The 12,386-nt window shown below is 49.7% G+C and overlaps 3 protein-coding genes and 1 pseudogene across 4 annotated transcripts; 3 read left to right on the forward strand and 1 right to left on the reverse strand.

The window, feature by feature from the left end:
- Window positions 1–4,574: 4,574 nt before the first annotated feature.
- Window positions 4,575–7,625, reverse strand: HNWD-pc10 (annotated as a pseudogene; the record flags this gene model as incomplete). The annotated part of the gene is made up of 2 exons: window positions 5,375–7,625; window positions 4,575–5,318 (listed from the first exon to the last, which is right to left on the reverse strand). Coding segments are annotated over exons 1-2 (2,995 nt in total), but the record flags the coding sequence as incomplete, so codon positions are not given.
- Window positions 7,626–8,271: 646 nt separating this feature from the next.
- On the forward strand, window positions 8,272–8,487 carry QC762_0100770 (uncharacterized protein; the record flags this gene model as incomplete). Its single annotated transcript, XM_062884201.1, has 1 exon — window positions 8,272–8,487. One exon carries the CDS (start codon window positions 8,272–8,274, stop codon window positions 8,485–8,487), a length of 216 nt encoding a protein of 71 aa, XP_062741195.1.
- Window positions 8,488–9,063: 576 nt separating this feature from the next.
- Window positions 9,064–11,148, forward strand: QC762_609220 (uncharacterized protein; the record flags this gene model as incomplete). Its single annotated transcript, XM_062892599.1, has 2 exons — window positions 9,064–9,283; window positions 9,389–11,148. The coding sequence occupies 2 exons, from the start codon at window positions 9,064–9,066 to the stop codon at window positions 11,146–11,148; spliced, it is 1,980 nt and encodes a 659-aa protein (XP_062741196.1).
- A 536-nt stretch (window positions 11,149–11,684) lies between these two features.
- QC762_609230 (uncharacterized protein) lies at window positions 11,685–12,267 on the forward strand (the record flags this gene model as incomplete). Its single annotated transcript, XM_062892600.1, has 3 exons — window positions 11,685–11,791; window positions 11,889–12,008; window positions 12,069–12,267. 3 exons carry the CDS (start codon window positions 11,685–11,687, stop codon window positions 12,265–12,267), a joined length of 426 nt encoding a protein of 141 aa, XP_062741197.1.
- Between the last annotated feature and the right edge of the window lie 119 nt (window positions 12,268–12,386).

Consider the following 12,386-nt stretch of genomic DNA (forward strand, 5'->3'; position numbering starts at 1 on the left):
CCATGTGTACCTCCTGCTTTTTTACATGGAAAATAGAGATTGATACTGGGATTGAAGACCTTTCAAGATAGCCGGCATGCCTCTGAATATAGTTAGTTGGCCTTGAATATATCTTGATAGGTATTAGATAATATTTAATAGACCTTTGAAGAGAGTAGAAAGGCCTAGGAAGGATCGTCAAAGAATTTTTATTATCCTGCAATCCCTTAATCTTACCACTTGACCTCAGATTGCGTGCGGAAGGTCCGGATCTGAGATGGATTACCTATGGCCGAAATCACAGTCAAGCTGCTTGAAAAGCAGTCTCCTTATTTCTGCTATACTTCTGTCTGGCATGGAATCGTCCCATAGTTAGATTTGCAAAAAGACGACCCCAAGCAAAAAAAAAAAAAAAAAGGGAAAAAAAAAAGGAGTTAGGCTTCGGAACCATCGTACAACCTGAGATGATTCTCACATCGGCTTGCTCGAGATCGTTAGGTACCTTGTGGAGGGATCCTTGGTACACATGCTATGAGGGGATTTAGCGGTCGCGAATGAAACCAAGGTGTTTGATATTGTCCACCTTCATATTCTACGAGCTGCCCCGCTAGTCGATAGTAGGTAGAAGTCCCGCCAAATACCCCGTTCAATAAGGAGCGTAAACTGGAAATAGCTTGAAAATAAAATGAGCAGCGGGGCCGAGACAGCTGGGTCTTACCGTCCCAGCACACTGTGTCGTGGAGAAGCGACAGGACCGACTACAACTCCCATTTCATGTACTCGCGTTCCCTACCACTGATTGACTTCCATTTCCCTCGGATGGTATAGACGATGGCAGCACTCTTAATTGTTCCACGCCAAGGATCCTCATTGATGAGTGGTGAGTTGCTGAAGAACTTGTTGCTGATGTAGATACGCTCGTTTCTTGACGCAGCCTCGTAAAGCCTTCGGTACACTGTCGGGTGCGTGATCTGCTCCAAGCCATAGATAACAGCGTAGATCTTGATGCGGCCCGGGACCTCCGGAGGCCAGGCACTGGCCAGCGTCACCCCTGGTGGCTGCGTTTTGATATCATCCGAGGTAAGAGTCTAAATAGTATCCTCGCCAGCCTTGGAAACGAAGACCCGCTTTTCGTCAGTAGGGCTGTCGCCAAAGGTCTACACAAGGCTCAGTGACTTGGGGTTCACGGGCCATGGGTCGCGAATAGGGAATGTACGGGCGTTAACGACCAGGTTTTCGACAGGGGGAAAAATAAATCTTCCCAAGAAGGTTACGTCCTGGCCTCCGTAATGAGCGGCAAGTAGCCTGGGAGCTTTTTTCTCCTTGGGGACAGGCATCTCGTTGGCATGAACAATGAGGCCGTGCTTGGCAAACTGCCGAGCAACATGGAAAACCTGAGACATGTGAGACCTGAGCAACACAATCCAACACCGGGTAATGAAGAGATAGCATACCATATTCCAGGCCTTCACGGTGCGGTCCACGCTAATTTTGACAATGACACCGCTCACGTGGCTCTCGGGCATGACACGGCCCAAAAGGCTCTCCAAATTCCTGATGAGTGAGTCTGCGTTCGTTTTCATTTGGCCCATACCATCTAATAGTAAGTTTCATGTCAGTTGCAGTCGGGTCGGTAGCGCAAATTGGATTGGCCGTATACTGACCCATCATGTTTTGTAGACAGGCCTGAGACGGTGCTATCATGTTCGGGAAAGACGATGAAGGTGGACGCAAAATCATTGAATGCGAGGACGGTAACAGCAGGCAGAGAAGATTAAATTGTACTAACAAGTTCAATCATTGGGTTGATCCCGTTGGTCTGAAAGATAGCACAATGCTGATGTATCGTAGTCAACACATCAACAATCAACTTTGGCAAGGCGCGTTAGTAATCGGAGTCTTCATGTAAGGTAATGAGTTGAGGTTGGCCACACACCTCGTAATTCCCTTTCTTGAGGTTGGTCGTGTGAAAATCAGCAAAGGGGTACTTGGCTCGGAATTGGTCTGGTGTCTTCGGGAAAACGAAAGAGGTGGCGATGTAGAGTTGGAGCTTTGTGAAAAGAGTATCATCGAGCGAGAAGCCATGAGTGCCGTCTACATCGGCTCCTACTGTCTCCTGATACACGATTTGTATCCCAGTTGCTGTCGGCTGAGCTTGCCGAAGAAAAGTAAGAGCCTGCTCCCCAAAGGTATCCAGAGCGGCTTGAGGGGCAAGAACTTGGACGGTCGCCATATTGAGATGCAATCCAAACTGTCCTTGACAAGTGAAGCTTCGATACGGTTTGGCAGAAGCGAAGGGGCAGAGCCTTCATGTACGTCTTCTTCAAAAGTAATGCCACCTCAGCTTTCGAGGCCTTCGTCACCCATCTGTCATCATTCAGCTTATGCGAACCATTTCTATAAGACAAACGCCGCTGCGTCCTTTTCTTTGACTTGTGGCGTTTGATGCCGACCAACACCACCTAGCCCTTCGTGTTCAGGTAATCCGCAACTTGCAGCAAGTCGCCTTCTAGGCAACCATTTTTGTTGGGATGCACTATTCTTATTGGGGAACAGAATTCTCGTAGGGAATTACGTCATCACTGTCTTGTTATTTATTGGACCTTTGATTACCTCCTTAGGCATATTCAAATGATGTCGTGACACGAAAAGTAAAAGTCTGGAGTCAAACTTCTTTCCTCCCACAACATGTTGCTCAATTTTCCCGCAGTTGCCTTGTAAAGTACCCCCCCAGCCGATGCTTCACAAGGCTTTAGTTTGGAGGGATCATGGCTTTATACCCAATGGTTTCAAAACACGCAGGTATTTTGGATTGGAATGGTCTGGAACGCACAGCTTCTGTTGAGACTCTATGCAGCCCGATATCGATATTCGAGTCTCTTTCTCTCCCAGTTGGAGCAATTTCACACCGCAAACCTACTTGAGCCAATGTCGACTTTGCCAAGCGATTTGAGGGACTTTACCAGACTAGTGCAGCTGGGCTGATATTGATGTCGGATGGCGGATTGGTGAGGACTGCAGATAAAATGCAAGCCACTTGGGCCCAATATGGCCAGTATTAGGACGAACCGAAAATGGTGTGGCTCGGGGGTTTGCTCTGTCCATTCGACGGCAACTGGCTACGAAAGAAGCACTTGCAGCGGCTTGTTTGAAAGTAGAATAGGTAGGTTTTGAGCATACATGCGGCTGAAGAGCAGCGTCTTCTAGGCAGGCAGGCATGATGGAGAGGTGGTGAGGGGAGAGACCTGCCAGGTTCAGACAAGCAAGTACCCAGAAATGAGCAGGCGTGATATCAGGAGAGAAATGAAAAGGCAAAATATTATTGTTCTTTAGTTTCTGACCAAAGGATTGGAAAAAGGTGGATTTTTGGTCTTGTCGATTCTTACCATCAATGCCTTGCCTTGCATTGCTTTGATACAGTCCAGTGCTTTTAGAGTGTCAAGAAGCAGGATTGTCTCTTTGCATCATGAATTTCAAGATTGCGTCGGACCAAATGGTCAATGGTTTTACTCTGCAAGAGAAGACTTTTGCCAAAGACTACGCTGAAGCAGCGTATCTCGATGCGGACAGTCGTACGGTATGTGGGCTTCTGGCTCTTTTAAAGTTAATTTTTGACAGGACTGACAGAGCGGCCAGGTTTATCTCCGCTCTCCCGTCAGCGCCTGAACGAGTCCCTGGCACAGGCCAACCGTCTTGTCAGAGATGCCAATTTGAATACCGCCCTTCATCGACTTGTGGTGTTCTTCCTGGTCAAGGGAAATATATTGCCGCTTTTAGACTTGGGTGGGGTGTGTAGTTAGGAGCAGCACTGCCTCTTCCACCCTACCACCCTGTCAATTTCAGCTTGGAAAAAATGTGTTTGATTTCGAAATGTCTAAATTAACCAGCTTAAGTTCGAATAACGAATTTGCAATTCAAGGTAAAGGCGAAGTTGAATCGTCATATAAACCATCGTACTGCTTGTCTTAACTACAGTTCCATTTCATATTTACAAACCTACCTAAGCTTCTTTATTACTTCCTATTAACAAATTAGCACTTATGGCGTCATACCTCCCTAGTTCCCTTGGCATCAGCTGCCGCTCTCACAGGCTTAGTTACTGCAGTCAAATCATCTTGGGAGCTGTCTCGTATGATGAAGAAGAAATATGAGCAGCGTGTACTGAAGGATCATGCCAATGAAATTAACACCAGGCTGTAAGTAAGACTTTATGTTACACGGAAAATAAGCAATTAGCCGCATCGCGGCCTAACTGCTATCTACCTGCATAATCAATGGTTGGAATTGAGGCGGACAATCAAATGCCTCGCGGCTGTTAAAGGAAACCAGATCAAATAAAGTTGTGGCGCTTGGAACTACGTCAAGCTAACTAGCCCGATCTCGAGTTGTTCGAGTGGGCAAAATGACGTCTCTACCAAGTGTTCTAGAGCCACCTGTCTTCATGACGAAACAGGGTACTCGAAGTGATAAAAGAGGCGGGATCCAGAAGGATCTAGAGTATTGTGACGGGCTATAAATTAATGGAGACCGCCAGGCCCCTCCTGTGTCACACTATGATAGAAAAAAAAGAGAGAGACAAAGAATGAGAGATCAGCTCAGCTGTCTGTCGTGAACTTCATAGTTAGGACGCGTCCCGAAGAACAGCCAATAGCAATTGTTGATGCCGCTGCAGCGAGACATTGTGACTGATATTCCAGAGGCAGCCATAGCCAATTTTCTGAACCCTTCGTAATCCATCTCTTGCTCATGTCTATTCCATAGCGTGGGTAATGTGGGGGGTTGGTATCGTTAGATCTGGATGCCATCAGCTTCGAATCAAGGGAAGACGCTACCGATTTCACAGAACCGCCATGGCCCTCGAGCGTCTGCGTACATGACCCCGTGGCCGCCTCCCAGATCTTGATGGTACTGTCGTCTGATCCTGACGCAACCCACTTCGAATCGGGCGAGAACGCTACCGACCAGACCCAACCGCGATGGCCCTCGAGCGTCTGCGTACATGACCCCGTGGCCGCCTCCCAGATCTTGATGGTACTGTCGTCTGATCCTGACGCAACCCACTTCGAATCGGGCGAGAACGCTACCGACCAGACCCGACTGCCATGGCCCTCGAGCGTCTGCCGGCACGCATTCCAATTATCCTCTACCATTGGCCTCGAAGTAATCCACTTCCGTTCTTCCTGCGTAAATAGGCCTCTTGTTATACTTTGGGCGGGGCTGAATACAAGTGCTGAAGCGTATACCTGAAGAGGATAATTCTCAATAACCCATTTCCAGTATAAAACGAATCGGCGCATGTCAGCGACAAGGCTTGGTAATTGAGACGTAATCGAACTGTGCTAAATTCCTGTTAGAACCGCTTAATAAGAGGATACTATCACTGGGTAGAGCCTACCTGAAGAATGCTTTCGAGCTTTGCCATTGAAAGTATCCCCTGCGGCATGCTCTTACAAAGTGAAAGTGCTTCAAGCCAGTGGAGGTAGTGCTGCCTCAGAAAGCCATCGACGATACCACCATCTTGGAAAATATCTGGGTGCTTACTATCGTCGCTCGACTGCCAGTTACAGAGATGATGAACCCAGTAAACGCACGAGTACCGCACTGTCGCAAGAGGGTCCGGGTCCGGCACTCGGACGTGGTCGATAGAAAATCCTGGTATGCATAAACCGTATACATCGCGTTGCAACTTGCCTGAGAGAAGCTTTAGTGACCGATCCGATATGTCATGGTGGGTCACAGCCACACCACTGGGGAAAAGTAATGGGGAGGCTTGATCACTCAAGTAGTCCTTGGCTGATTGATGAACGAGGTAGATCTGGCTATCTCGAACCGTGAGAAAGGATCCGCACTTGGCCACGATCTTCTGAATATTTTCCGTCGACCTGACAATCTGTTCCGGTAATCCAGACAAGCCGCCTATTTCGTCCAAGTGAAGTGGGCGGTATGCTACCGTCACCACCGAGAGAATGCGCCAACAGAATTCCGAGTCCCGTTTATTCCGCTCGATCTCATCGAGCATGCGCTTGTACATCCCATCCAGCCCCGGTGGTACTTCTTCGACAATCTGCAAAACATGCCAGCTCTCAACCCCATCCATGCTGAGTTCCTGTACGACGAGGGCCACCCAGAGGAACGTGCCGTTTGCCTTGTTGTGTAGAATATCCCGTACTTGATCCTTTAGCAGGGCGTCGTCCTGAAGTGCTTCCAACCCAGATAGTTTATCGTCGATGTACACATCGACGGCATGAGACACCTCCATCGCATTTTCCTTCAGCTCAAGACTAAGCCTTGTTCGCGCATTGTTAGATTTCAATTTCTTCTCGATGATCGTCTCGTTCCGGCTTGTTAAGAGCCATTTTATCCGATCGGATGAGATACAGACGATAAAGTCTAAAAGCTTCGGGAGGTCGGTAACACATTCGTCTAGGGCATCGACGACTAAACAGGTTGGCTTCACGTTCGGATCTCCTAGCATCCCCACTAAAATGTCCGAGAGGGCGAACCACGCATTTGCGTCGGAGAGGGATTTACCAGCGTCGGTGTATTTACGCACGTGGGAGATGAGACGTGGCTGCTGGTGGGCAAGAAGGTAGATCAGGCCACGCAATACGGCAATGGCGTTATTGATGCGGGAGTCGGTAGCTTGGCAGAAGAAGTAGGCCAGATTACGACAATGCCCGTCTGCAACAATGGCTCCTGTAGCTCGTTGATGATGCCGCAGAGTAACATGGTCTTGCCTTTGCCGGGATCTCCATTGATCCAGAGTAAGCGGCTCTCCGACCGTTCACGCCATAGACAGAAGTCGGGGTTGGCGAAAACCCAGCGGTAAGCGCCAGCAAGCAACCCACCTTTGCCTCCTCGATGCGCTTCTTATCAAGGCGCGGGTCGGTAGAATGTAGACTGGACAGACAGCGATCATGCTTACTAATTTCCTCTCGCAGCCGCCCAAATGCTCTATCTTCTCCTTCGCCATACAGAAGCGCCATTGTTACATCAAAGATGCCGAATAGCGAGTACGCCTTGTCTTCTTTTTGTGTGGTGTTGCGCTTTCCGACCCACGACAGACGCTCTTCGATGCTGAAGTCGGACAATGTGTTGCCTGGGAGAGCCTCTAGGGGAATCTCGGTTACATCGTGGATTTGCTGTTCCAAAGACTTCTTGTCTCCTAGACGCTCGCCCTCTTTGGAGAAGAATTCCACAATTGCTGGAGCAATGAGCTCTTGAAGGGTCCATCCACGAGTGAACCACCTGGATTTTCGAAAGGTTAATTCCCACCAGCCAGGGTTGCCGTCGGTGTCCTTCTGGCAGGTTGAGACATCTGTGAGATAGACATAGCATTTGGCTGCATTGCGGTACCACTGAAACATGGAGTTAAGGGCGCGCTGAACTTCGGTGCTGTCGGATTTGTCGATACAGCATGTGTCGACCCAGAAGAATTTCAGCCCATCGCGTCCGGCTTGATCTCCGCAAAACTGTATCTTGGAGTAGCCTCTTTTGTTCTTGCATGTACCGTCCTTTATATCCTTAAAGATGACCTCTTCGTCGTCCCAGGTGTGCGAAAGTATTGCATACGGTGGGACCTGGTCGTCGGGAATGTCATCCGTTAAACTAAAATCGCCGGTATCATTGCGTTCCAGGAGGCGCATTGTCGAAAAACCGCCGAGCTTAGCTCTCGTAGCTACTCGTATGACTGTCCGACAGCGGGAAAAGGCGAGCAGGTGGGCCGGGGGGATGGACGAAACTAGTAGGCTCAATAAATCAGTAGCTGAAACCAGGATAAGCTCTCAGACATAGATCAGAATCACCTTCCGTGAGTAATTGTTGAGCTACGAAGCGCAAATCTCAGTGGCTTCGATTGTTGTAGCTCAAAGGTGGTTGTTGTTGCTGCTGTCTCCAAGGGTTGAGGTGCTGTCCTGCCCAGATTGCCAACCCCGCACATCAGGCATTTTGCTGGCGCCAACTGCGCATACTGGAAGCATCGTTATTGGCGGTGTTTCGCTGGCGTGCATGAAGATGTCCCTTTGGAGGCCGTCGTTTTGGCGCGTCCGTATGCTAGCCGGTGCCACGAATGCACTGTCCATAAAACCGTAATGTTTCTTGAAAGTTTGAGGCGGCTGAGGATCGGCGTCTCGTTCATTTTACAAGGAAACTACACAACAGATTGTCGTGAGGACGCAGCAGGCTACGAGACGAGGAGGGGCGACGGCTACACAACTTGCAGAGAGGGCGGAGCTCCTTGAAGAACAAGAATTTGCAGGTCTGACAACTGTCTGGAAAGAAGTCTACAGTCTCATGCGGTACACCGGTTCTCCCTGCCAAGGGACTTATTACTGGCGGGATCCAGATAACCGGAAGCATTACAAACTTAATACAAGTGTCTTGCCAAACCATGTCGACTACGCTGAAGGAGATAACATACCCAGGACTCTATACCAAGTCCACTACAAAAAGCCATTGGCTCCACGAAATGATAGGCCGAACAATACTATTCAGGTTATATCGAGCTGATAGTAGCATTAGAATGCAGTACGAGTGAGTAGGAAGTGTATGCTGGATAGGCGAGTGAAGGGGGTTGCTAAACTGGGATAAACAGCACGCACTTAAGAAGGGGCTGGTCCGTCCTACCGCCGGTTTCCCAAAAGCCTTCGAGATCTTACAGAATTATAGTATATCGGCCCGATATTAAAAATCCCCAAGACCCGAGATTTGCGGGTAGGCTGGGAGGAGCAAACGACTATACACCTAAGGTGAGGGCCTGGGCTGTGCCGAAGTACCTCTATTTTCTACAGCCCGTTTTATTTTCGATTTCTATTTTCTGTCGGCGGTTATATGCTTCAGGTTTATTGGAAAGACTGAGGGGTGTGAATGTAGAAGATAGGGAGAGAAATCTTCCTCAGTTTTTGGCAGTATGTCATCCGAAATCTGTATCGGATTTCCCTGGAAGTGACAGTCTGGATGTACTGTGACACGCTAGAGATACCCGAAAATGTTGTCGTCGCTCATGACGACCTAGCCAACGATCTAGACCTTCGCAATTTTGCCTGCAAGTTACAGTGCCTCGGCGATGCTAAAAATGCCCTTAAAATGAGTCTCTCGACCACTTCTATTCTCGATATCTTCACATATTCGTTGCCTGCTAGCTTTGGTGTCAACTTCATTTCGACCGATGGATCCTCCAGATCCAAGTCGCTTTCTATAGACCGGGATAAATGGGGCAGCGAAGTGGTCTGGACGGGAGAAGACTTCTACACGGAACAATTTGAACCCTCGATGCTCGACATATCTACAGCAGACTACCTGGACCGTTTGAGACCCGATGGAACGGTTGAAGCCGAATCTTATATCAACGACAATCTCCCATGACTTGTTCACTTTCAGTTTCTCGTTGCTGCTTCGATCCTCCATACAGATCGTCAGCTTTCACTCGAGATTCTCAACTGGGTGTGTAACCTTAGCGCATCGCCGACTACAGTTAGTCTCAACATTCAAGCCTCGTCGTTACGCAATACCCTTATTCTTTCGAATACCCGCAACATCTTTAATGTGCCGTCCGTCAACATCTACGCCAGCAAGCAAGTGTTGAAGTCTCGACTCATCGCGGCGAAGGCTTTCGAGGATGCGTTCCGAAGCTTCGCGGCTCAGGACACCACCACAGGTACCTTCGCAGCTCTGACAACCAACATGTTCGCACGCAGCGAGGATGCCATTACCGAATACCAGTTTCTCGAGGCTTTGGCTCAAAAGGGGTACGAAGCGGCGGTGAACGCCAACAATGTGGCCCAAAGGCGTTTCCTGGAGAACGAAAAGTCTCTCGACAAGGCCCAGAAAAGTTTGAACGCTGGTATCGATGCATGGAGCAAGAAAAATGAGCAAGAAGCCGTGGTGGGCGTATGCAAGGCCGTCGTAGACGTTTCCGGTGCGGTGGCCGCGACAGTCGCTACAGGAGGTCTTGCAGCTTCCTCAATTGGCGCCGCCATAAATTCAGGCGTGGGAGTAATCAAGACGCTAACTGAGATCTTTAAAAAGCTAAAGCAGCTTTACGAGGAGATCAAGTCTGTGATTGAGTCTTTGACGAAGCTGGCTGGTGAGGTGGCCGGAGTTGTAGCGACTCTTGAGGCAGCAAAGAAACATCGCGACGAGACTGCAATGCAGCGTCCTGATATGGACATAGATGTGTTCAACGCGACCGCCCTGTGGGACATTTTTCGTGAGCAGGTCGATGACATGGAGAAAGCCATTGCGAGTGTCGACTGTGACGGGAAGCGAAAATACTTTCTCTCCCTCCGCAAATTGGCTGTCAATGGCAAGACCTATCTGCAAACACAGGAATACCTGTGCAGGCGTGGTGATGATCTTGCTGTCGTGCTCGTCAAGCTGCAGCGCCGCGACCAGGCCCGCCTCACTCTCTCTACTACGACCCTGATGCAGCAAGACGCCGTGCTCGACATCTTGCGGCGTGCCATGTTTGACCGTCTCTTGTCGATTCGCTCTTTGATTTTTCTAGACTTCCAGTCATATTCTGAGGCCTACATGTTCCATGCCCTCACACCTTACTCCCCCATCACTTTCTCGCCTGTTCAGCCAGTTGTCGATTTCCTGGACGCTGCTGCCAAACTCCAGGGCAGCGTTGCCGCCTTTGGATCACGCGCCCAGATCCAGAACCGCCGTTTTGTAATTCGCACACTTGGAAATGCTACGGACGCAACGGATTTGCGAGCGCAATTGGGTGCCGGGCAATCAGTTACGGTCTCGCTTCGCCCAGATCAAAACATCTTCAACGGCTTCAGCCGCATCCGTGTCAGTCGCGTTCGATGCTATCTTGATGGTGTGAAGACGGTTTGCCCACCCGCGGGGATGGACACCTTGAGGTTGTATCTCAAGACACCAGGCCGCTTTTCCGATATCGCGTTGCCTGGCGCCCGGACAGACAGGGTGTCAAATTTCGTGGGAGATGCCCGTGCTCTGCTATTTGAGTACGTTCCTCTAGATGGGTCGATTGTCTGCGACGGAGAATACAGTCAACAGAGGGACTGCACGCTTCAAACACCGCTGACCGAGTGGGAGGTTTGTATTGCACCAGGTGGCCTTGAGGTGAAGGACCTTGACCTTGAAGAGTTGACGGGGTTGAGGATCGAGTTTTGGTGTGATGTGACCTTGGGCAATTTGTGATGGTGCTCAGGTTGTGAGAGATGCTAGTAGTATTCAATATACCAGGTAGACAACAACAACCAGCTTACATTTGGTCGGGCGATATGACGCCTTCAAGGGAGCAACATCATCTAGGAAAGGGCTCTTCATCGTTTCCTCCCCCACGTCACTGTCGTTCGTTCTTTCCCAACGTCAACAATGGATATGGCAGCCGGCTAGAAATACCTTGAATTGCAGCCTGGGTGACTCTTCATCCCATCTCTGGCCGTGACAAACAGGTCAGCACACCGAATCAGCCCACCACAATGAGATTACATGACGACGGACAATGTAAACTACCGGCCTTCTCCCTTCACATGCCTGAGGACAATCTCCCGTGACCACTCGGCAGCTCTCAACTAAAGCTGCAGCAGCTTCTGCCCTTTTTCCTCTCTCCACCACACATTACAAACTTCATACACTTTACAATACCACCATTCCCCGCGATTCAACTCGCGGTTCAGCATCTCGACCACATCTCAATTCATTTTCAACACCAAAGACCACAAACCATCACTATGCCCTGCCCGTATGGTTGCCACCCCTCGTACGTGATGCCCGTCCAGCTTCAGCCTCAGATGTGCTGTCATGGGTATGCGTTTTACAACATGTTCGGCGCCATGAAGCAAGTATTTCATATCTCTGGCTTCCTCCTTGGCCGCATGAAGACAAGAAAATTACCGCTCTAACTTACTTCTTCTACTTTCCAGCTATGCCGGAGCCTCAGCTGCCGGGGCTTTCGCGGGTGCTGCCGCCGGAGCGGGAGCCGCTGCTGGAGCCAACTTTGCCAACAACATGTGGCCCATGACCCCAGCTGCCATGACGATGCCAATGATGGGGTAGTAAGAACCGCTCCCATGTTGACAAAAACAAAATATTCGAAAGTTAACTTGTATCTCCAGCAGCATGGGTGCCGGACCTGTCTCCATGGCCGCTCAGTCCTTTGTTTACACTTCTCCCGTCGGGCCCAACACGGGCATCCCGATCCAGATCACGTCCTTTTACCCCATTGGCACATTTGTTGGCCCTGGCGGACCTGTCCAGGCGCCTATGAACGGCTGCGCGCCTCCGATGGCTATGCCCTTTCGCCTAGCTCCTTAGACCGCTGCTGGATTTGATCAATGGAGGGAGCATGAGAGAGGGGATCTGGTTTCGAGTTAGATTTTGGAATGACCTTGCACATTGAGTTTGGGGATAGAGGTTATGGACCTAGTTTTCTT

Source organism: Podospora pseudocomata, chromosome 6 (assembly GCF_035222375.1).
Source record: "Podospora pseudocomata strain CBS 415.72m chromosome 6, whole genome shotgun sequence".
Lineage (NCBI taxonomy): Eukaryota > Fungi > Ascomycota > Sordariomycetes > Sordariales > Podosporaceae > Podospora > Podospora pseudocomata.